Source organism: Littorina saxatilis, linkage group LG12 (assembly GCF_037325665.1).
Source record: "Littorina saxatilis isolate snail1 linkage group LG12, US_GU_Lsax_2.0, whole genome shotgun sequence".
NCBI classification, from domain to species: Eukaryota; Metazoa; Mollusca; class Gastropoda; order Littorinimorpha; family Littorinidae; genus Littorina; species Littorina saxatilis.
Window position 1 is genome coordinate 46,505,880 of NC_090256.1, and position 25,224 is coordinate 46,531,103.

The window sequence follows — 25,224 nt, forward strand, 5'->3', positions numbered from 1 at the left end:
GTTGCCTAATGTTGTTTGCCGTAGCCATTCTTTGTTGCATGGCCTGCCTCTGAATGAAGCGATCCTATCTTTGTGTGGTGACTCTGGGCCGACCAGAACGTTGTCGCTCCTGCACCGACTCTTCCAGTTGCGTGGAATCTCTGTTTTAGTCTGATGATGACAGAGGGAGCAACTGCAAGCCTCTGGGCCACTTGCCTGGCAGCAACACCGTCTTGTAGCCATCCTATTGCCCTTCCTCTATCCAAATCGCTGTTTTCTTCATGGGGACATGTTGCTACTGTGCATAATTGTGTCAGCGTGTCAACCTTTAAACACAAGCTGGTGAGCGATGTTCATAACCAGGACCCTGTTGTAGCACGTGCATCACAATCTTTTGCCCTGGCATGCGTTCCGCAAATTTCATGGGGCTATAAAAACACCCTTTTTCTTCCAAAATGCAGCTTTTGAGAAGTCCCACAAAGGGAAATAACTCTGCCTGCCAAACAAAATTCTAGGTCAAGACTCATTGTTCATTTGTTAATTCAAACACATTAATCTTTTAATTATTATGTCGATGTTTAATTTTTTGGCAATTTTTTATAATTAGATCCGTTTTTTCAACCGATCCTGAACTTTTTTTGAAGAGTGTATGCATAAATAAACTCTGTAAAAAAAAAACTTTTTTAAATGCATGGAACTCTGTGAAATAATTGATTGTGTATGTGTCTCTGTTTGAGGCGATGTGCATGATATATTTAGTGATCTTATTGTATTTATTTCAAGTGTATTTGTTCCGTGTTTTGTGTTTGTGGTTCATCTTCAAGTCATCAGAATTCTTCATGCCGAGACTTAATTGTCCTATGTCTGATAGATCAAAACTGTCTCACTCAATCTCTCTCTCTCACACACATATCATACATGCACTCCCTCATAAAAACCAGACTTTACCATGAATTAACTGTCTAAGAAAAGGAAACACTTTTTTTCACACAAGTTTCGCTTTATTCAGTTCCCACTTGCACATCATTTCACACATCACTTGAATGAATATTAAATTCATGCATCTTCAGACACACGGAAGAGGATGATTTCATTCCACAAATTAAATATTACTGTCAAATTAAAAACTTAAATGCCCTCACAGACATACAATGGATAAATACGATTACGTCTGTATATGTGAACGGGTGTGATGTTTGCCGAAAGCAGAAATGTATCAACAAACTTTACAAACTATGCCTGTTTGTTTTTAAAGATTTTATCTATCTTGTGGGTTTTTTTAATGTAGAAATAAAGGAGATTTTAGGGAGGTGAAATGATAATCGAAGGCAAAGGAACCATCACATGCGATGTTTCTAAATGGCTTCAAATCACAATATATCAAGTAAAAATTCTGACAAATGCATGCACGCCACTGTAAGAGAACACAAGCTTGTTATTGAGACCAATGAGCACAAAAGAATAACGGTCCATGAAAAAAAGGCAAATACTAGTACTTATGGTAGCAAGATCATATGCCACTGATTTCCAACAACTGTCTTGCCAAAAGCAAGTACCAAAGCCTGTGAGTAAATAAGTGGCAAGTGAATAAGCTTTACATGAGACTCTTATAAACAAGAAGTGTAGCAGAAAACAAACAAATTCAGTTCAATGGTTTTGATGAAAATAAACAAAAACATGACCTCAACAACCACCTAAGAAAGAAAAGGTAAAAAGTTCATTGACAACTAGAAGAGTGGTATGTGGCAATGTGAACCATGACCAAAAAAGAAGAACAAATTGTACATTAGCAATTAATCAAACTCTGTAATATTGACTGAATATTGACCATGCAACATGTTCTGAAGTAAATTACAAAGGTAAAAGGAACAACATCTGATTAAAAGTAAAACTGGTGATGTAGGTGGGGAATACATACTGCAAATTGACAACAACACTTAGTTAAATGGAAAACAAAGTCTGAAGTGCGAAACTATCCCTTTCACTTACAAAGTAAGCTGCATGGACCTGTGGAGGCTCTATACATAAGACCACAAGTTTCATATCCAGAGCTGGATTCCAAGTGCCAAGGCGATGGACAAGAAGGAGAAAGAAGGCTTACAAAGTCATAATCAGTCAAAGTTTACAAGTAAAACACTTATCATAACTGTCACGCCAGATAAAAAAAACCACAGAGTAGAAAAAGACGCCCACAGGTTACATTTGATACACACGACAAAGAAGAAAAAAACTGTGTTACAAATGTCGGCAGCACTGGCACACGGAATTGTCTCCCTTCACTTTGTGGCCGGCACATGAAGTCAGTTCTTGGAGTCACAGTTCATTGAAATAAGCACACACACTTATAAACTAGCATACCACAAACACTTGAAACTGATTCAGCTGCGTTTGACATCATTCCAGATGCACCAATACACTTTCGTTTCCACAAGTACACAAGAGATCATGAGGCAAATGTGAAGATTTCACGACAAATGACATTAAATTTAAAACTACAACCTTTCCGACCATTTACACAAGCTTTAATTGCATCCTCCTATTCTCGCAAAAGAGAAGTAAGGTAGGAAATGCCCTGCATGGAATGAACCCCATCCCATCCCTAAAACATATCATATCTTTAATCAGAAATGTTTTTGTACTCAATCACAATACAATATACGTGTAATGAAGCCAGGCCGTCAGTTAGAAACAGCATTGAAATACTCTTCTTAAATGAATGCTTCACGTTCAAGTTTTGCAAGAGAACATTTCACACAAATGTCCCCCCTAACTAAGCATAACCATCACAGAAGACTTCACTTTACTTCCCCTTCCCTCATGATCACTTTCTTTGTTCAAAAGCGCACTTCACGAGTCTGACAGTCAAGATAACAAGCCCACAAGAACATATGACGGTAACACAGATCCTCCGAAACGAGGAGAGAGCCGTGCGCTGGTCTTGCCTCTACATTGCCTTGATCTTCATCATTATATTGTAATGCTTCTTCTGCATGTCACGATGAATCTCGCGCTCCGGCAACAAGAAGCAAAGAAGCGAATAACTACGGAAATAATTACAGATAGATCCATCAATCTATCCTGTGGTCTTCATCATCTTCATCTTTGGCTGCTTCCTATTAGTCTCATGAGGACTCCCGCGTTCCTGCAACAAAAAACAAATAACTACAGAGGCCTTTTAATAATATATTTTAGCCAACATTTGAAATTAAGACTGTGGAAACCCCCTCTCTTTCTTACTTGACGCTACATTGTAATTCTCTGTAATTATTTCTGTCCCCCTATGTTTCTACAGGAATTCAGAGGCACAAGTCAAAATAGTAAAGTATCTTCTTTTTGAGATATGATGGGACTATGGGAAACCTCTCTCATTCTTACTTGATGCTACATTGTAATTCTCTGTAATTATTTCTGTCTCCCCTATGTTTCTACAGGAATTCAGAGGCATAAGTCAAAATAGTAAAGTATCTTCATTTTGAGATATGATGGGACTATGGGAAACCTCTCTCATTCTTACTTGATGCTACATTGTAATTCTCTGTAATTATTTCTGTCTCCCTATGTTCCTACAGGAATTCAGAGGCACAAGTCAAAATAGTAAAGTATCTTCTTTTTGAGATATGATGGGACTATGGGAAACCTCTCTCATTCTTACTTGATGCTACATTGTAATTCTCTGTAATTATTTCTGTCTCCCCTATGTTTCTATAGGAATTCTTCTTCAGCGTTCCAGAATTTTCTGGTTACGTGTGAGCTCGTTTGCCCATTTGGGTTCCCCACACTATGCTCTGAGAGCATAGTCAGCTTCACTCCGCTTTCGTTGAGTAGGCATGCTGAGTATTTTCGTGTTTCCATAACCCACCGAACTCTGACATGGATTACAGGATCTTTTCCGTGCGCACTTGGTCTTGTGCTTGCGTGTACACACGAAGGGGGTTAAGTCACTAGCAGGTCTGCACATAAGTTGACCTGGGAGATCGAAAAAATCTCCACTCTTAACCCACCAGGCGGCAGCGACCGGGATTCGAACTCACGACCTCCCGATTAGGAGGCCGACGTCTTACCACCACGCCACTGCGCCCGTCGTATAGGAATTCAGAGGCATAAGTCAAAATAGTAAAGTATCTTCCTTTTGAAATATGATGGCATATTCTTGTTTGACGCACCCTTGTGGATCGATCAATCCATCAGTTGATCTTCATCATCTTCATCTTGGGCTGCTTTCTCTTCATCTCACGACGATTCTCACGCTCCTGCAACAAGAAACAAATAAGTAAATAACAAGAAGAGCAAACGCTCGATCGAGTCACTTTCGCAGTTCTGAATATTATATGAGGCATCAGATGGACAGGAAGAAATTGCTATTCACAACACAATGAGTCACGTTCACATAAAATTTGAGCCCCGTCACTTTTATAGTTTCCGAGAAAAGCCCAACGTTAAGTTGTGTGTTGCCGATCAGAAAAGGCTAGTTATCTCCCTTGTTTTTCTGATAACGTTCGTAAAAGGCTACAGATGTAAATACTTTGATGTAAAGAATAATCCTACAAAGTTTCAATCACATCCGATGAACTTTGTCAAAGATATAAAATGTCTAATTTTTCCTTTGACGCTGACCTGTGACCTTGAAAAAGGTCAAAGGTCAACGAAACCATCGTTAAAGTGTAGAGGTCATTGGAGGTCACGACTAAACAAAATATGAGCCCGATCGCTTTGATAGTTTCCGAGAAAAGTCCAACGTTAAGGTGGTGTCTACGGACGGCCGGCCGGACGGCCGGCCGGACGGCCGGCCGGACAGACTAACACTGACCGATTACATAGTCACTTTTTCTCAAGTGACTCAAAAACAGAAATGATTACAGAGACAAATCAACCAATTAACTGATCGACCAATAAGTATGATGTTGTTCCTATTCCTGAGTTTTAAACATTTTAAAAAAGAAAAACAATGTCTACATACCTTCAGTGCTTCACACACACACACCGATGTGCCGTACATAATAAATAAGTGAATAAATAAAGAAATAGGAAGATAGATTGATCAATTAATAAGCTTTTTTTTAAACATTTTTTAAAAAAAATTCTGCATACCTTCACTCACACAAACCAGCCAAACACACATGTAAAATGACAAAATTCAAAATCAGGAAACATCTGCCCAGAGAAAGGGTGGTTCTTACTTTCTCAAGTTTTGCTCCATGATTTCCACACCCTGAATGGTTTAAAAACAAGAAAACCCACCAAGAAATCCTTTTTTTAAATCAGGAATTCTTGATTTTCGGATGAAAACTTCTATTATTGGGAAGACCATTCATCCATCCATCAAATCACCCAAATAGCCAACCAAGCAACAAAATCAAGACAAAGAAGGAAAATTCTGACACCCTGAATAGCTTGAAAACAATCAAACTCACCAAAACAATCGATCTTTCAATTGGGTATTCCTGAAATCTTTATCCTTGGATAAGCCATTCATCCATCCATCCAACCAGTCCCCCAACCAAATAATCCAGACAAAGATGGAACAATTCTGTTACCATGAATGGTTGGAGAGAACAAAAACAACCCAGGATTTTTTTTTTTTTAATTAGGTTTTCCTTATTTCTAGATGGGAACTTCCTTTCTTGGTCAAACTATTCATCCATCAATCCACCCCAACCAGCCAAAAAATTCAGACAATTCCTACCTCCAGCTTGCGCGCCTTGTCCGGGTCCTCCTCAGCCATGAGTCGCTCTTTGTCGGCACGGATCTTCTCCTCGCGTCGCAGCTGGGCCGCCTCCTGGCGTTGGCTGTGGGCCGCCTTCATGAACTGTTCCTCCACCTTCTGACGCCTCTTCTCCCCCTTCAGGCGTGCCTATGCCGCACACAATTTAGATAGTAACGTGAATGGTTGCTACTACCGTTGAAACCCCCTTCTCAAGACTTCCAAAAATATGAGCAAATTCTTAAAAAGAAGGAAGTCTTAAAATGGGGGTAATTTTACAGAGGTTATGTGCAACAAGTCTGAGAAAGCAGGAGGATCTTAACAGGGAGGGAGTCTTAAAATCGAAAATTTCTTAATAAATTTTCATTTAATTAATATACTTACCAACTCACATAAATAGCATTAACTTCAGTTTGATGCGTAAGACATTGAAGTACTAACCCTGGAAACAGGGGGAGGTAACCCCCAAATCAAAACAAAACCTTGACAACAAGGCCCTGGTAGTTACCTCCCCTCACCGGTAGCCCGCGCATGCGCGGCACATATCACCGGCAAACTCATTCCCAATGAAACACCACCTTCAACCATTAACAAAAAAACGATTGCGGGGTAGGATGGGAGGGCATTAACTATGTGAGTTGGTAAGTATATTAATTAAATGAAAATTTATTAAGAAATTTTCGATTAAATAACATATTCTTACTACAACTCACATAAATAGCAGATTGCTACATAAGGTGGCGGGAATCTCACTTAACATGATAAGAAACCAGCCTGCTTCAACCATAATTGGTAAGCAACTACTACCATTGCAGTGGGTACTAAAACACGCACAAAAGTAGTAAAGAAAGACGTCTAAACATGACGTCCAAACACCACTGAGGTGCCATACGAGAATTGTCTGGCAACAGAACCACCAGATAAAGGGTCCAAGCTCAGGCCCCATGAATTCTAGACAACCCAGAGGAAGAAAGAAAGCTCCCCCCATTTGACTGCCGCACTCATAAGCCTGTTAATGAGTGTAAAAGCCCATCTAGTCAGGGCTGCCTAGCAATAATTTGGTTCTATCCGTTGAAACGCAAGAACCAAAAGGAGCCATGCAAGACAAGTAAGTCAAATACTCAAAACCTTGAGCAAGACCCAGAAGTATGTAAAACGCTACACCCTTAAGGGGAAGTGAACACTGACAAAAAGGGGTCTGAGAGCCTTCCTATCGAGAAAGGCTAGCATGTCTCCAAATCTATGGCTCTTAAAAAAGAGCTTAAAAACAAAAAGAAATCCCAAGTTGGAATTAATTTTCAAAAGACAAAAGCTTGGACGCAGGGCCCTTACCACTTGTCAAGACCTGACGACGTTCCTCCAGAATAACGAAACATAGACTTCCTACGATAACAACAGTTCGTGGAAAGTCTTAACATCCTCCTGAACTGGAGAATGCTAAAGCCTATGCCCAGAATCTAGAACTTGCACTAATGCAGGTGCTGGAGGAAGGGCTGACTGCCCCCCCCCTTTTATTTGCACTCATAGAAAGTTAATGATGGCAAAGAAACCACCAGAAAAAATCAACCTAGATAAATAACCCCTTTCACGTAAAGCCTGTTGAGACCTAAGCTAAGTGAAAAGGCCTAAAATACGCTGTCTTGGTCGTGACTGACGAAAAGAGAGAACAATCTCTTACAAACGGCTAGACCAGAAAGACAGCTCTTAACTCAAAAGAGAGCCGTGCAAGTTCGGAAGACAAACAGATATGTCCTCCGAGGCGAGCGAGTAATAAAAAACGAACCTTTGCGTCTCCCCTCGAAGAGAACAAGAAGTTCCAAACGACCACAAGTGAAACACCCTCCACGGAGTGAAGCACTAAAAGATTAAGGCTTGAGTAAACCACAGCACCATAGTCCAAGAGGAAACGCTAAATGTTCGCAATGAACCAGAGACAATAACTTGCCCCTTGTTCAAAGGATAGAGCAAGACAAATGTCGGAAAACATCTGGCCTTGCTAGACTCTCCCACAAAAGAGTCAAATGACTTAAAGCCGAAAACAAAGGCAACAATTTGCAGGTCGGCGAGAATGCAACCTCTCATCAAGAGATGAACCGAGATTGCTCATCAAAACCAAAGCGACTTTAATCGAAAGAGGCAAAAGTCTAACTCAATACTCACTAGCAATAAGCTATGAAATTTAATCGACAAGAAAGGAAGCAAGCATACAGTGGGAGCTAGCTGTAGTGCCGAACGTGGAACGATCAGAGCCTAAGTTTGTCAACACAGAACTGAATAGGACAAACCCTGTAGCGACCGTTAAAACATAATGTCGCTATGTTACACCCTGGGAGGGTGTGAAGCCCGCCAGGCCTAGGAGATGACGTCAGTTCGTGACCGATCTCCTACCGTAAACAAGTGATACCTGAGAAAAAGATATCAAGCCCTCATCGGTGAGAAAAATCTCAAGAACGAGCAAACGTGTTCCTGAAGTACCCAAACTACCAGAACACTCACCCTCTAATGAACCAAGCTGTGAACCCAACATGATCCAAACGGTTAGCCAAAAGTAGGCTACTGCTGGTGCATGACCTGCTTGAGCAACTACCCAATCAAGACCGAGCGAATGACGCAGTAAAACTTCCTGCGTTAAGAGTCCAAGTCTAGCAAAGACAAGCACTCATAACTTCGTGGGTCGTGGCAGAAAGCACCAATGAATGACTATGACTATGAACTGGACCGTCGCTACCCGTAGGTAAGACAAAGTCGCCGAAACCGGCCGTCATGTTGCCCCCAAACTGACTTCAGACGCTTCTTGTCAAAACAGAGGAAGTCACAAGAAAGTCCGAACAACCTCCTCGAGAGGACAAAAACGATGAACGCTCAAAAACCGACAGCTGTCGTGAACTAAGGAGCATCCTTAAGAAAAATCCGGAATAAATTTCGCCGCCAATCAAGAAACACCCTGAATATGGCCGAAAACCCAGAACGCGTCTGATCCGCTGAGAGACTAAAAGTCAGACGCGGGGACCTACGCAAACAGTAATCATAGATGCCATCACGTACAAAACCTTACCATCCTAAACAGCCGCAGCAGAACAGGAAGTAAGATACACGGCATCACTGCTCCCAACAACCTGGACCCCAAAGGGTTGACATCAGAAGTTGCGGACAGGCAAGAACAAAGTGCTACGATTACCTGGAACGTCAAAAAAAAACGAACCAGAAAAAGGCAAAATCCCTAGTACAAAACACCCGCAACACCTTGACAGTGTGGGTTGATGCTAATGCGTACAGTCCTTCACTCCGAAAACAGAAGTGAGAGACGGGATACCAAAACCACCAACAACCTGAAACCCAAAGGGTTGACATGGAAGCCTACTAGGCAAAGAGTCCTTGTTCCCAGAACCATCATTGGCCGAAGCCGTAAATGATTGTCCCCCAACGCAGGAGTGACCTGAAGGGGGGAACTCGGAAGTGCAAAAGGATCAAAAGAATGATTGGGCTTCCCGTTCAGCTTTGGTACGAAGCATGAAAGACGACGTGCGAGAACAATTGCTCGGAGAAGCCAGCCATGGCTGAACAGACTCCGACACATCCCCATGAGCAGTGAACAGAGGAAAGATGCTAACAGCACCGGAACTCAACACCTTAGCCATCTCATAGGCTACAGAGGGCGACTCCCGAAACCGGAAGTGAACGCTAGTCTCATTGTCACCCTGGAAATCGCCAAATGCGAAAGGTGGTGCCGCTAAACGAGAAGACGAAGTTGTCACCCCTTCTGCAAAGTATCGAGAGGTAACCTCAGCGGCGGCATACAGCGCGCGCAAGAACCTCCTCTCAACTCGAAAGTTGTGTTCCGCCTCGGAAGAGTCATCACAATCCTCGACAACATCCACATCATCAACAAAGATGTCTGATGAAGCCCGATCATGACCGGAACCATCATTGCCCCGCAACGGAACTGATGAACTCGCCGTACCGGAACCCTGTGTAACCACACCAAGGAGGACCGGCAAAGCCGAGCTGCTACCATTGCCCGGAACCAGAGGTAGCTGGCAATTCGGAAGGGAAGGCGACCGGAAACACACCTGTGCTCCGCCCGGAAGCTGACCCATCCTGTCCCCCACCGTACGCAACCGCCTGAGCGGAAGCGTAGGCAGGAAACGGATTGCCGTTACCACCAACGACCGGAACCCCCGTAGGCTGTGAACCGGAAGTCGATGGTAACGATTTGAAAGTGCCACGATCTCCCGAAAGAAACCCTGTGGCCGGAAATCCCTTTGCCGAAGCAGTTGAACCCGAGTACGAGGGACCGGACGTACCAGCCCCAGCGTCAAGGGTGGAATAACCGTCGAGACAAACAACACGCTCGTGTGCTGAGTGCCCCGAACTTCCAAAAGTCTACCCCGGAACCGGCGGACCGGAACCAGCGGTAGCTGGCAATCCGGAAGGGAAGGCGACCGGAACACACCTGTGCTTTACCCGGAAGCTGACCCAACCTGTCCCCCACCGTCCGCAACCGCCTCAGCGGAAGCGTAGGCAGGAAACAGATTGCCGTTACCACCAACGACCGGAACCCCCGTAGGCTGTGAACCGGAAGTCGATGGTAACAAAATGAAAGTGCCACGATCTCTCGGAAGAAATCCTGTGGCCGGAAATCCCTTTGCCGAAGCAGTTGAACCCGAGTACGAGGGACCGGACGTACCGGCCCCAGCGTCAAGGGTGGAATAACCGTCGAGATGAGCAGCACGCATTTGCGCCGAACACCCCGAACTTCCATGAACACGTACCTGATCGGCCGAAGCCGAAAGCTGAGGAACAGCAACGTCCGCCGACGTAATCGTAGCGGAAAGAACAATCCTCGACAAAGAGGAAGCGTTGCCAACCCCTGGAGGCAAAGCTGGAATGGTGGAGGAAGACACACCCCTGTCAGTTGCCAGCATCTCCCTCATTTGATCCTTGAAAGTAGAAAAAACAAGTCGCGTAAGGCGAAAATACAATATTTAGTCAAGTAGCTGTCGAACTCACAGAATGAAACTGAACGCAATGCAACGCAGCAAGACCGTATACTCGTGGTCCACCGCTCACGGCATAGGCAGTGAAATTGACAAGAAGAGCGCGCGAGCGGGGTAGTGGTTACGCTATGCTGCATAGCACGCTTTTCTGTACCTCTCTTCGTTTTAACTTTCTGCGCGTGTTTTTAATCCAAACATATCATATCTATATTTTTTTGGAATCAGGAACCGACAAGGAATAAGATGAAAGTGTTTTTAAATTGATTTCGAAAAAAAAATTTTGATATTAATTTTTATATATTTAATTTTCAGAGCTTGTTTTTAATCCGAATATAACATATTTATATGTTTTTGGAATCAGCAAATGATGGAGAATAAGATAAACGTAAATTTGGATCGTTTTATAAATTTTTATTTTTTTTTACAATTTTTCGATTTTTAATGACCAAAGTCATTAATTAATTTTTAAGCCACCAAGCTGAAATGCAATACCGAACCCCGGGCTTCGTCGAAGATTACTTGACCAAAATTTCAACCAATTTGGTTGAAAAATGAGGGCGTGACAGTGCCGCCTCAACTTTCACGAAAAGCCGGATATGACGTCATCAAAGACATTTATCAAAAAAATGAAAAAAACGTTCGGGGATTTCATACCCAGGAACTCTCATGTCAAATTTCATAAAGATCGGTCCAGTAGTTTAGTCTGAATCGCTCTACACACACACACACACACACACACACAGACACACAGACACACAGACACACACACGCACATACACCACGACCCTCGTTTTGATTCCCCCTCGATGTTAAAATATTTAGTCAAAACTTGACTAAATATAAAAAGAGCAAACAATTCATCGCGCGAGACCGCCTGAGTCTCTTTCTCCTGCGGCGACAACACAGGCATGCTAGCAGGAGGATCAATCGAAACACGCAACGACTCCTTGCTCACAGGATCGAAAATTTCGCAAAAATAATTACAAAATACTAAAATGCAAATGGCGGCATGCACCCGTAACACCGGGCACTGCCAACACTAGGTTGAAGCAACAAAATACTCCAGAAAACGGAGCCAAAAGTTCAACAACCGGCAGAAAAAATAACGCAAATGGCGGCACGTCACTATGCAAGTCCGCCATGTTGACGACTAGAACTCCGTCAAGACGGAGACATGTAGTAAAAAACAGAATACCAACACACAAAGGTCGGCACAGGTAAAGACAAAATAATCTGTAAAAGATAAGTCATAAGACCTAAGCTTACACAACAGATCAAACTGCTCAGCAGGTAACAAAGTACCCTGCCCGACAGAGCTAACGCTAAAGACCGCCATGTTGAAACTACAACTCCGAGAACGGAGAACAAGCTTTAACATAACACGAACAAAGGCGGCGCAAGCTCAACCAAGCCTGTAAGGAGTAAGTCACTAGACTTAAGCTTAACGAAAGAACACACTGCTCAGCAGGGAAACGAAAGTCGCCTGTCTGGCAGCACTACAGTAATAGTCGCCGAGTTAAAAGTACAACTCCGTAAGACGGAGCACGAAGTACAAAGCCATTTACCAACAAATGCAAATGGCGGCACAAGCTATAACAAGAAAACGTTACAGATAAGTCACTAGACTAAGCTTGAACAACAAAATAACTGCTAGGCGGGAAAACGAAAGTCACCCGCCTGGCAGCACTACAGTAAAATCCGTGTAAGCAGAACGACTCCGTAAGACGGAGCACAAAGTATGACGCCATTTACCAACAAATGCAAATGGCGGCACAAGCTATAACAAGAAAACGTACAGATAAGTCACTAGACTAGGCTTGAACAACAAAATAACTGCTCAGCGGGAGAGACAAAACATGTCTGAGAGAGCAACAGCTCTCTCCCGCCCAAGTGAAAACCAAAACAAACTCCGAGAAACGGAGAAAGACATTTTCACAAGTGAACAGTTACCATAAACAAACGTTGTAAACCAGAAAGATCTCACCAACAGCTAGCAAGATGAACCAGGGTCAAAAGGTCGTCCTCACAGGAGACCCAAGGCTGAAAAGCCCAGCAAGTACCAACACGTCTGTACAGCACGGTGTTGAAGAAGGGAATGCGTTTGCCGGTGATATGTGCCGCGCATGCGCGGGCTACCGGTGAGGGGAGGTAACTACCAGGGCCTTGTTGTCAAGGTTTTGTTTTGATTTGGGGGTTACCTCCCCCTGTTTCCAGGGTTAGTACTTCAATGTCTTACGCATCAAACTGAAGTTAATGCTATTTATGTGAGTTGTAGTAAGAATATGTTATTTAATGGGGTGTCTTAATGGGGGGAGTTCAACTATACTGTTGAACCTGTCCTGGCGACCACCTCTGAAAAATGACCATCTGTATATTATGACCGCCCCCTGATCCCCGACATTAAGTTCTTTCCTATATGATTCATCTTTCCATAAGGACCACTTTTGGTCTAGTCCCTTGACTACAGTCGTATAGTACTCACTGAACCTTTTTAAATGACTCAAAGCGTCCTAAATTGAGATATCCACAAACCCACAAACAACTGACCTCTCTGCTGAGCTGGAAGCGCGACACCTTCTCCGTGATGTAGAAGACCAGTTGCAGCAGTGGTCTCATGGACTCCATGTCTGCGGGACGAGACTTGCCCTTGCCAGGCACTGACACACACACAAACATTAGTGAATCAGGCTGTCATTTCCCCATTTTGACCTCAACCCCATAAAAATACCTCAGAAAATGTTTTGAATAATTTAAACTCTGTGATGCCTGTAGATTGCAAATAAGTTGGATGCCAACCTGTCATGTATTCAAAAACCGCACACAAGATGGCGTCCAGACTTCAGCAGTTAGATATGCATGTTATAAAACAGCCAAACATTATTTTTCAATGTTTTTCAGGACATGGAGTGATTCACTCAAATGTTTTCTTCCGTGAAGTACACACGGTTGCATCCACTGTGTTGCTACGTCATACATTCAAGTTAATATATTCTGTGTGCAGATACAAACAAAAATCTTACGAACAAGAAAATTAAAAAATAATCAAAATCAAAATAGAACACTCTTAGTGTTATTTGTAATTGTATACACATTAGAGCATTGTATTGTAAGTTGTTTGTGGAACAAAAATGAAGAAAGAGATCAACCTATATTCTATTACAGTGGTACTCCCCATGTAAGACCTCCCAAAATCTGACAAATTTAGGTCTTAAAAGGGGGGGGTCTTACATGGGGGGTGAGGTCAGGTCAGAAAAAGACAGTGAGAGAGAAAAAGTCAGTGACAGAGAGAAAGAGAGAAATACCTTCAGGGTCCGTCGAAGTTGTGGCATAATTACAGTTGTGGTTTGGTGAATTAATTTGATAATCTAATTCGCGAGACAGTTTTAATTTTTAGTATTAGTGAAAGAATTATATAATGCTTATCGATGAGAAGTGTTTTGGTCGCTGACGATCGATTGAATCTGAGTTTTTCCTACCTCAAACGACCGCGCGATCGAAATTGCCGTTTCGCCCTTACGGCTCCGTTTCACCACTTCCATCCTCTGTTCCAGAGTCAAAATTTTCCTCTTCTTTCCGCGCGATTGAGCGTTTGAAGTTGAAGGAGAGTTCGAAGCCATGGTCGAAGAAGAAGATCGTTGATGCTCGCGCGTGTGTTTGTTGATTTTTCGAAAGGAAGTGGACAAAGAAAAGGGCATGTTGGGATCGTAAAATTGTGAACGCCGGACATGCGCAATCGAGACCTAAACGCGTCGTCTGTTATATTTCCGGCCGAGTGATTTTTGCGATCTTTTTTCAGAGATTCAAGCAAAACGTTACGATTTTTTGTTAGGTTTTGATTTGAAAATGTCGTTACAAGGTCGCAAATTGTAACAACTAGTCGGTCGCAAATCGGGTTCTGGGGGGAGTCGGCCATGGGGGTTGATTTATATAGCAAAACTAATCCGTCAGCAAGAATGAGGTCTGAGAAGGGAGAGGGTCTCTGATGGGGGGTCGTTCGTCGGGAGTACCACTGTATATATTATATTATATTCTATATTCTGTTGTTTTATATTCATTATAGTGTGAGAAAAAACCCCATTCTTCTCTTTATTGTTTCCGATGCAAAACCTTGTTTCTATTTTTCTTACTTTCCCAAAAGGTGTGTGGGTGAGAGAGTGTGTGTGTACATGCATGTGTGTGACACATACCTGTCAAGTCCTACGCATTCTGCGTAATTCTTACGGTTATTCGGTGTTTTTTGGGTCCTACACCTCAAACCATACGCATTTTGAGCATTTTTTTTTTTTAATTTTGTTTTTGTTTTTTTGCTGGCATGGACTGCCGTTCATTCATTTCTGAGGAAGAGCTTGCACCAGCCACACAACAGAAGTTCTGGCATGATGTGCGCCAGTTCTTCGTGGCCTGTGTAAGGAAAATGTTGAATAAATTTCCATTTGGCCCCGGCAGTGAAACCCTGCAACACCTTCAAGTGCTGGATCACAGTCTGGGAGCTGACACACTGACTGCCTTCTTGCAGATCAAAATTAACTCTGATGCATGCTGCCATGATTTTAAGGTGACTGGCAGCATGATTGACAAAGCAAAGATTTGCACAGATGAATACAACAAAGAACACAAGTGACAAGTGACAAGTGAGAACAAAAATGAACGAACAAGAGTGCAGTGTAAATGTATTACATGTAGTGGTAAATAAAGAGCAGTTTGTGTAGAAAGGAATTTATGTGTTTTACTTTTAGTTTGCAAAAAACAAACTGATTGGTTTAGTGTGTATGCGTGAGAAGTTGAATTTGTGCGTTTAACCACATCCTGATCCACGCATTAACTATGGTTTTTGATCCCCAACTATGGTTTCTTGTGCCATTTACTATGGTCAGAGGCCAAAAGTACTTGACAGGTAGGGTGTGATATTCAACTGTTTTCACTCCTGAGTTCTTCTTCTTCGTCGTTCGCTCAGTTGTTGTCTGTCATGTGAGCGTAGATGCGTTGTGCTGCCGTTACGCGCCTGACAAGTCAGGCCCAGCACATCCGACTTCAGCTTGTTTTTATATCAGAGTGTTCGCTCTCCTAGATTGATTGCTTTACCGGGCTGCCGAGTTCAATCTACCCGTACGTCGTTATCAACCACGAAGGTTATATCGCGACGGGGAAAGGGGGGAGATGGGATAGAGCCACTTGTCAATTGTTTCTTGTTCACAAAAGCACGAATCAAAAATTTGCTCCAGGGGCTTGCAACGTAGTACAATATATTACCTTACTGGGAGAATGCAAGTTTCCAGTACAAAGGACTTAACATTTCTTACATACTGCTTGACTAAAATCTTTACAAAAATGGACTATATTCTATACAAGAAACACTTAACAAGGGTAAACGGAGAAACAGAATCCGTTGGTCGCCTCTTACGACATGCTGGGGAGCATCGGGCAAATTCTTTCTCGTCCCAACCAATATGGGACTCCCCCTAACCCGCGGGGGGTAGTCCTGAGTAGAAAACCTTTCTTGGCAAAGCTTGCAACTCACAAATTCTCATGGAAATATGACGCTCAGTGAAAAACAGAAACCACAGAACCTACCAGTGAAGCAGAAGATGAGGCATGGTTTCACAGTTGGCAGCTTGGTGGGTTGAGTGTCTCTGCAATAACAATTGAATAACGTGAAACGCCACACACAACACAAGTGAACCGGAAAAAAAGCACACTAGTTGTCATACACTCATACATACAAATTCTTCAAGTTCATAACATGAAAATAATACTGTAGCAAAATGTAATCAACATTAAAATACACTTACTACTTCCTGTCTTGTCTTAAACACAGCACTACACAAAGTAGTGTGTGTGTGTGTGTGTGTGTGTGTGTGAGAGAGAGAGCAGGGCCGGACTACCGGGGGGTTTATGGGGGTTGCGCAACCCCCCCCCCCCCCCCTAGCCTAAACATGTACCTCACTTATTTAATTTTTTTTTTATTATTGTTTATTTTTGCCGTTTCATGCAAGGAGCGACCATTTTCCAAACTCAGAATAAGACCTACCCATAAGCTTCAGGGGGCTTCGCCCCCTGACCCCCACAAGGGGCTCTGCCTCCGCTAGGGGGAACATCCCCCTGGACCACCACTGGCAACCCCCCCCTCCTCTTAGCCTAGTCCCGCCCTGGAGAGAGAGACAGAGAGAGAGAGAGAGAGAGAGAGAGTGTGTATGTGTATGTAGCACCTCTGTGAGTGTGTGTATGTGTTTTTTATTTTGCTTCTGCTCGTTTTAAATTCAGCTGTAGAGCTGGTTACAATCTTTGACACTTTTGGCTAATTCTGATCCAATTAGTTATGCAATTAAAGCGGTGTAAACCAAACAACTTGTGACAGCTAAAGCCTTCTGGAGAAACATTTTATCACAGAAAACCTGACACCTTTTTCAAGCTTCCTCACGATAAAAAGTAAACTATAACTTTGGAATTTCAAACAGAATGAGGCAGAGCGATGTTAAGATATCAAATAACCAAAGGGAAGTAAACGCTCTTTATGCTCGCTTACTCTATAACACATGTCGTATGCATTAAGAGCGATTACTTCCCTTTGGTTATTTGATATATAACTTTGGAGATAAGAACATTTTAAAGAAATTTGAAGCTTCAAGTTATAATGAAGCTGAAAAATACCGACCGGTTGAAGACGGAAATTAACGAATAAAACTAAACAGAAATAAGACTCACTCTGTGCTTTTGGGGCCGGAGAACTGGTCTGACAGGTGGATGTACTCAATCAGCCCATCAAACTTCGTCAGCACCTGGCACACCTGAAAAACAGTAAAAAAAAATTAAAAAAAAGAAAAGAAAAGCAAATGCTTTATATGACTCTTCTTTGTCATGTAAAGTTTCAGAGGTCTAGCTTTAAAAACTTCCGACATAACCTCAACGTTAAGTTTTTTTCCCCATGGACAGCCGGCCAGCCATCCATACAACCGGACACATATTAATCCTAATACTCACCAATTACTCAGGTGAGTCAATAAAAACAATACAAATTGTTTGAGTGTATTATTCACAGCCTCATGAAACTACATACAATACAAATTCTCATCACTCACACCAATGATTATCAGAGAGCACTGGTTCAGCAAATTTACCATTTAGGAATAAGCTTTAATAATAATAATAGTGGCAAGCTTATATAGCGCGAACCATGGGGTTAACCCACGCTCTCCGCGCTTTACATCAAACTGAACAATGCAATACATGTTTACAATAAATAGTATCCTAGTTCATACAGTAGTGTAAATGCCATAATGCATTGTTTCATCCATGGCCAACTGAACGTCAAAGCAAAATAAAGAGTCAACACGAAGATTACCGCAAACCCTGCACTGCTCCCCTTAGGAAACAAATATCTATTTTTCTAATCTTGCCATTTAACAAAATATTTTCTGGAAATAACTATAACTCTGGTGTGTAGGTTATGCAGTGTCCGCTGGATATGACCCCATTTATTTTAAAATATATGCATAGGAGTTTACGATTTGTTGTGGCGATGCCAGATCGCTTGCCCCGAGTGATAGCTGACAGCATGTTTTGCCTGAGGTAACGTGAGTTTCGCTTGAGGTTGAGATCATGACAACTTAGGAAACTGACACGTGAGCTGCAGGCCATCGACATTGCGTGGCTCCAATGTGCAGATTTTTGGAAGAAAAAGACATCATATTGATTCGACACTGCATTACATACACATCGGAGTCAGTTATTCGCTGCGATCGAAGTTTTAACTGATCGACCACGTGTTTCCTGTATGTAAGCGAAAAGTGGCGTGCAACTTTTCCACAACGCTTACAAATCCCGAATTATTTCCAAAAATCGACAATTGAAAAAAAAAAAAAGAATAACAGACACGAGGACAAGAACCGATCACTTACTTTCTTGTCCAAAATGGCGAGGGTAGCTTCTCCGGTCTCCGAGAGGATCTGATAGGAGGGGGGAAGATCGTACTTGTCCACGTTTTTCTTTTCTGTAAACTGACCCTGCGAAAAAACAAGAAATCAGTAAGCATTGTTCTTTTGAAAGTGTCAACAAGTGAAAGCAGTGATGGTTAGAAAATAATTTCTATCAGGAAGTTCTAGATTTCCTCTATGCCGTTTGCTCAAAAATTATTATTGTGAACTATAGAAGGTCTTTTTGTTAAAGAATATGATTCAAGTTTAAACAAATATCATATGCCCGTCTCATTTTTTTCATCATTAAGAATTAATAGCGAATGAAGAAGAAGAAGTAAGAATTAACTCAAGTCAAGTCAGTATGTATTAACTATAAAAATAAAGGGTGATTTCTTTATCTGCAAGGCAAACATCCAAGATAAACATATTCCCTGAGGTAAACAAACAACAGTAAGGATCTCAATTCTTTGTCCCACACAAAAAAATAAAAAAATAAAGCAATATTTAAAAGAGGATTCGGGCATGTGATTGTGAAATCTACATTTTTACTAAAATTATCAATAGTGAAAAAAGCTGTAGTTTACAGTTACTTTTCAGCGTCGATTTCGACTGACAAAACACAAAAACCCTTCAGCTGGGGATTTTAAATTTCAGGAAAATCTCATTGTTAAGCATTTCTCTTTCCTGTTTATCCACACAACCATGCACAACCATATCCATGCAGACTTACCAAATCATACATGTCTTTGTGCAAACGGGCCGCTGCCTTCTTCAGTGCCACAGCGAAGACAAACTTATCCATCTTCTTATCCTCCATCGTCACATTGACCACCTGAGAAAAAAAAACAAAGTTTCAAAAAGGACTGTTTATGCTGCAAAGCATCAGCTGTCAACAGTAAAAAAATAGCAGATGAACTACTGCCAATGGGCATTTGAATGCAGTCAAGGTTATGGGAAAAGCGACTACTGGAAACAACACCTGCACAGAATGCTACCTATGACACATGTTTCAGTTTTACAGGCTTCCTGTGAGGTTAGAGCGTTTATATTTTTGGAAAACCCACAGTGGTTACTTCGCTTTAATCTTTAAAAGTTAGAAATTGATGGAGTTTCTTCCTGTGTCATGGGAGGCAAATGGGCAGGTGGTCATGATCGAGAGGTAGTCGCCAGGGCAGGTTGGATTGTAACTGACAAATGTACAATGTCCGACAAACTTGAAGGGCTCGGGTAGCTCAGGTGGTAGAGCACTGGACTTGTGATACCAGAGTCACGGGTTGGAATCCGAGCTGGGACGGACATGAGTTAACTTTATGTGCAGACCCAAAAAAGGTATCCATGTCCCACCCCAATGTCACCACAGTGGCACGTAAAAGACCTCGGTCATTCTGCCGTAAGTGCAGATGGCTGTTACCAACATAACACCCATACACTTTGTGCATCTCATCTAAAGTTGGGGTAAAACCCAATCCCTATTGGTTTTGCTGTGAGGGTGTAAAACTTTAACTTCTCTCGTCCAACAAGCTAACTCACAATCTGGTCAGCAGCGGGCTTGAGGACACGCAGGAGAACGTTGACCAGGTCTTGACGCTTCAAGAGTTTCAGTTCCACCAGCATCCCTTCCACACAGCTGCGACCGCTGCACCACAGGGCATAGATGTTCTCAGACTCCTTCATCAGAACTCCCTGGTTCGGTTCTTTGCCCGTCCCATCATCACCTGGGGAAAACAAAACAAAGCTGTAGGTTACACAGGAGAGGAGAACCAGCACATGGTCAGACAGTAGATGTGTAGAAATTAGAATGGAACCCCCTTTTGAGACCTCCTCCTTTTTTAAGAATTTCTGTTAATAACCTCTGATAATTTACCTCCAATTTAAGAATTTCTGTTAATAACTCTGATAATTTACCTCCAATTTAAGAATTTCTGTTAATAACCTCTGATAATTTACCTCCAATTTAAGAATTTCTGTTAATAACCTCTGATAATTTACCTCCAATTTAAGAATTTCTGTTAATAACCTCTGATAATTTACCTCCAATTTAAGAATTTCTGTTAATAACCTCTGATAATTTACCTCCAATTTAAGAATTTCTGTTAATAACCTCTGATAATTTACCTCCAATTTAAGACTGCCTGACTTTCTCAGATTGTTGGAGGTCTCAAAAGTGGGGTTCCCCTGTACAAGACTAAGAGATCTTTGTAAATCTGAAAAAACTCTTATCCTTAATCCCCAAGCAATAACAGTAGAGGAGGTATGAACCACAGACCATTTTAAACTTAAAGACATAATAATTATAACAGCATCATGTAGGTGCACATGCAACAACCAAAATAATACTTTTTGGACATCAAAGGACAAGGCAAACGAAAGACTTGCCTCATAAATCATGATTACACTTACACTGCACTGATCTGCAATTGATTTTGCCTTCCTGTGCTTATTTTTATCCATAAGTCACTGTTCCCCTCCAGCACCATTTCTAAGTTTGCCCCCCAAAATCTTAAAGCACTAACTTGTAAAGCAGATCTCTGCTTTAAAAAAAAAAAAAAGAAGAAAAAGAACACTGACCGACAATGGCAAAATTTGCTTCCAGAAGATCCTTATGTGCTGACAGCCAGGCAGTTGCCAGACGGCTGTTTTTTGTCTTCCCTGCCAGGAAGTTGAGGAAGTAAACCCCGAGCCCGGCAATCATCAGCATCTCCAGGTAAAAACTGTCCCAGTTGGTACGCAGGTGCAAAGGAACCTGAAGCAAACACACAGGAGGGGTGAAGCACTATGCGACCGGGTCAGAATGACTATGAAAAACAGCAGAGATAGGTTAGAGGGGAGGGGGGAAGGAAGAAAGAGAGAGAGGTGGGTATCTGCATACAATGACATGCGATTGTACCGTAATTCCAAGACACCAACTACGGTCAAAAGTAAAATGTAAACCTGAAAGGCTTCAAGGGGCGGGGATGTAGCTCAGTCGGTAGCACGCTGGATTTGTATCCAGTTGGCCGCTGTCAGCGTGAGTTCGTCCCCACGTTTGTCGAGAGATTTATTTCTCAGAGTCAACTTTGTGTGCAGACTCTCCTCGGTGTCCGAACACCCCCGTGTGTACACGCAAGCACAAGACCAAGTGCGCACAAAAAAGATCCTGTAATCCATGTCAGAGTTCGGTGGGTTATAGAAACACGAAAATACCCAGCATGCTTCCTCCGAAAGCGGCGTATGGCTGCCTAAATGGCGGGGTAAAAACGGTCATACACGTAAAAGCCGTGGGAGTTTCAGCCCATGAACGAACAAACAAAAGGCTTCAAGGACAACACACAACTACAGGTATTGTAAATGTCTATGATACACACCTTTGCCATCTGAAGATCCGGCAGTTTCTCTCCCCCCTTTGTTTTGGGACTGGAACCTTTCTCCTTGTCAAAGTTTTCAAACTCCTCCTCATCTTGCAGGTGTTCAAACTCATCATCTTCAGACTGTTGAGAGAAAAAAAACAAAATGACTTTAACTTAAAATGGAAGAGAATTCTTTAAGAGAACAGCAAAATGCTGTAAAAATGACTATGAGAACAAAATATCGTCTTGTGAAAAAAACCAAAAAACGTACAAATTAAACTCAAGTACACAAACAAGTCTACCATCAGATGCTCTCATGTATGCAATGTAATTGGGAATAAATCCGTGAATTGAAATTATTCTCTCATTTTCTCTGGTGTATTGATTTCTGAATCAGAATAGAACCAAAACAAACATTACAGCATATTTGACCAGTGTTGTCCTCAGGCCTGTCTTCGGACATAGACTTTTTTTTTATCCGACACATTCTTCCCACACCTGGACGGTCGACATAAAGTGTTGACATAAAGGAGGCCATATGACAATTTAAAGACAATCCTTTTTGAATAGCCAAAGATTTGGAGTCGGGCCCATAAATACTTCCAGTCCACGTCCAAATGACCTATTGTCCTCTGAGTCTGGGAACAACATTGTTTGATCCTTGCTTACTTCCAGAAGGGGACAGGGTTGATCTTTATACAGATTTAATCATGCAATCTACTCATCCAAAAACAGATAGATTGCTAACTTTCAAAATTCAGAATCAAAAACCAAGAATTGTAGGTAAGGCCAAAAAAAAAAGGTCTGTTTACGGTAACATAGGCCAAAAAAATAGGGTCGGTAGGTCGGGAATTTTTTTTTTCTTTTTTTCTCCAAAAAACCATATTTTTACGTTATTTTGCAAAAAAACCAAAAGATTTTTTTTCTTCTCCAAAATGCCAAAAAAAAGTCTAGGGTCGCGCGAAAAAAATAGGGTCGGTCGGGTTACCGTAAACAGACTATTTTTTTGTGTGGCCCAATGGAACTTTTTTTATCGACAAAACAAAAGTTCCTAACCTACAATTCTTGTTTTTTGATTCATGCAATCCTGTTCACTGCTAAGCTCATTCTAAAAGAAGAAGTGACAAACAAATGAAAATCCTTGTCTGACCTCAATGATTCCGTCTTCTTCCTCCTCATCTTCAAACCCTGCATCCGCTGGTTCTGCCTCTGCTTCTCTTTGGGGCTGACTAGCATCAGGCTGTTTAACCGCTTCCTCTGTTACTGTGAATATAAGTTATAACTTTATAACTATAACTTAACCATTTGGTACAAGGTGGTGAATGGGTTTCACAAGGTTAAAACTTAAAGGAACCAATGTTATTTTAATTACAGAATATTCAAATGTATTGCCAATGTAGATCCTATAAGTTAAAATTTGTCTTTATGTTTCCTTTGTGAATGAGTGTATCACACTCACACTGTGTGCGTGTATAGTTTATCATACATGTAATAGTTAACAACAACCAAACACCCAGGTTGTGATGTGCTCTGGGGTTAGTGAACGAAAGCCATACCCTTATTCCGTTAACAGCTGTAAGTGTAACAAATCTTGACAGACTAAATAACTACAGAACTGCAAAATCACCAATATTCATCATGCAATTAACCTAAAACCATAGTATACACACAGCAATGTTTAATTATGCTTTCCTTCCACAACAAAATAGGAAAGTATGAAAAAAGACAAAGAGAGGATCAACAGAGGACACAGAGAGAGGGCTTCAAACTCAAAGCTACAAGTATACAAACAGACATAAACTTAGTCTAACTCTGACTTACTGACGGTACCTTCTTCCTCGTCAAATTCTTCAAACTCTGCAAAGTCATTGTCCTCCACAAACGCATCATGAGGGTTAGCGCTCTTGACCAGCACAACTGCCAGCCCACACAGTAATCCCAGCAGCAACAAGCGATTCATCTTGACACCTACACTGAAATTCAAAACACACATTACAAATCATACTTACATTACAAGTACAGGTTTATATACATGTTCTATCCAAGAATGAATGCATAGCTGTTAATGTTATGTGTGTATATGCCCCTGTGCAACAAATTCCCATGAACCTATTCATAATTAAGTTTAAACAAGGTACAGACCTGTACAAATTTATCTAATAAATGTTATGCAAAACTGTTGTTTGAAAATGAAATTAAATGAATCGAGCAGGTGCACAAAACTGCATCTCTTCACAGGTCTGTGAGTATGATTCGAGTCTGCATCTTGTCCTGCCAGTCAAAGAGACCTGCCTCTTTATCATTATGCCAGTACCACCTGAGCTGGAAAACTACGCAGCTTGATGTTTTTGTTGCATGTGAAATTTTGCTAGCCTAATGAACGGCCGCAGCTAGACGTAGACCACGCAGGATAATCTCAATAACAATTACAATGTACCAATGTCGTAATGCGCCTATTCTTTTCAAACGAAGTTACAGTCCTATGAGAAGGACTGCCACTGAGTCTCTACACGGATGGCTTTAAGCCGACTGTACACTGTGAACAGACCAATGTGTCAACGCAAAGAGTGGTGGAGAAAATATGACAGAATGTTCGTCAGAAATCAATCGAATTTCTCATTAACAAGCAAATGAGAGCGGCCAGATTAACGATCCGCCGTTATTGTTGTGGAAAATCAGTATCTCGACCAAAATAGATCCGATCTGAACAAGATTGATGCAAACCTTTTCAACAGAATAAATACCAAACCTTGATCACGCTTACCTTGTCCTTTAGTCTATTTGTCTTTCTTTCACAGAAGAGCTTAGGAAAAAGAGTTGTTTCCCTTTGCTTATGTGGGCGTTGCCCCATTTCAGCCTTCTTCCATGTACTCTTCCCTTTGAGACATGATTGCCGTTTTGTGTTTAACACAAGCAATCGCACACACACACACACACACACACACACACACACACACACACACACACACACACACAAACACACTCACACAAACACACGCCACACACAAACGCATGCACGCTCGCTCACACAGAAACAGACGCACATTCACACAGACACTACCGGACAGACACAGATACAGACAGACAAACAGACACAGACACAGACAGACACACACGGACACACACACACACACACACACTGACACACACACACACACACACACACACACACACACACAGAGGCATACAAGATTAAACAATGTCAGTACAGATCGGTACAATTTTATCTCCTGTGTGTTTGTGTCTGTCCGGCACAGGTGTGTGAGTGTGAGTGTGTTTGATTGTGTGTGTGTGTGTGTGTATGTGTG

General features: G+C 41.9%; 1 protein-coding gene across 2 annotated transcripts; it reads right to left on the bottom strand.

The window, feature by feature from the left end:
• Nucleotides 1-958: 958 nt before the first annotated feature.
• LOC138982076 (PAT complex subunit CCDC47-like) lies at nucleotides 959-24,757 on the bottom strand. 2 transcript variants are annotated; one of them, XM_070355298.1, is made up of 14 exons: nucleotides 24,681-24,757; nucleotides 23,747-23,889; nucleotides 23,067-23,179; nucleotides 21,935-22,057; nucleotides 21,159-21,333; nucleotides 20,121-20,305; nucleotides 19,321-19,422; nucleotides 18,573-18,677; nucleotides 17,380-17,462; nucleotides 16,249-16,307; nucleotides 13,225-13,334; nucleotides 5,663-5,830; nucleotides 4,143-4,229; nucleotides 959-3,121 (listed from the first exon to the last, which is right to left on the bottom strand). In XM_070355298.1, the coding sequence occupies exons 2-13, from the start codon at nucleotides 23,874-23,876 to the stop codon at nucleotides 4,164-4,166; spliced, it is 1,419 nt and encodes a 472-aa protein (XP_070211399.1). In that variant the 5' UTR covers nucleotides 23,877-23,889; nucleotides 24,681-24,757; the 3' UTR covers nucleotides 959-3,121; nucleotides 4,143-4,163. The 2 variants fall into 2 exon arrangements, with proteins under 2 accessions (XP_070211399.1, XP_070211397.1); XM_070355296.1 differs by having other exon boundaries at nucleotides 23,738-23,889.
• Between the last annotated feature and the right edge of the window lie 467 nt (nucleotides 24,758-25,224).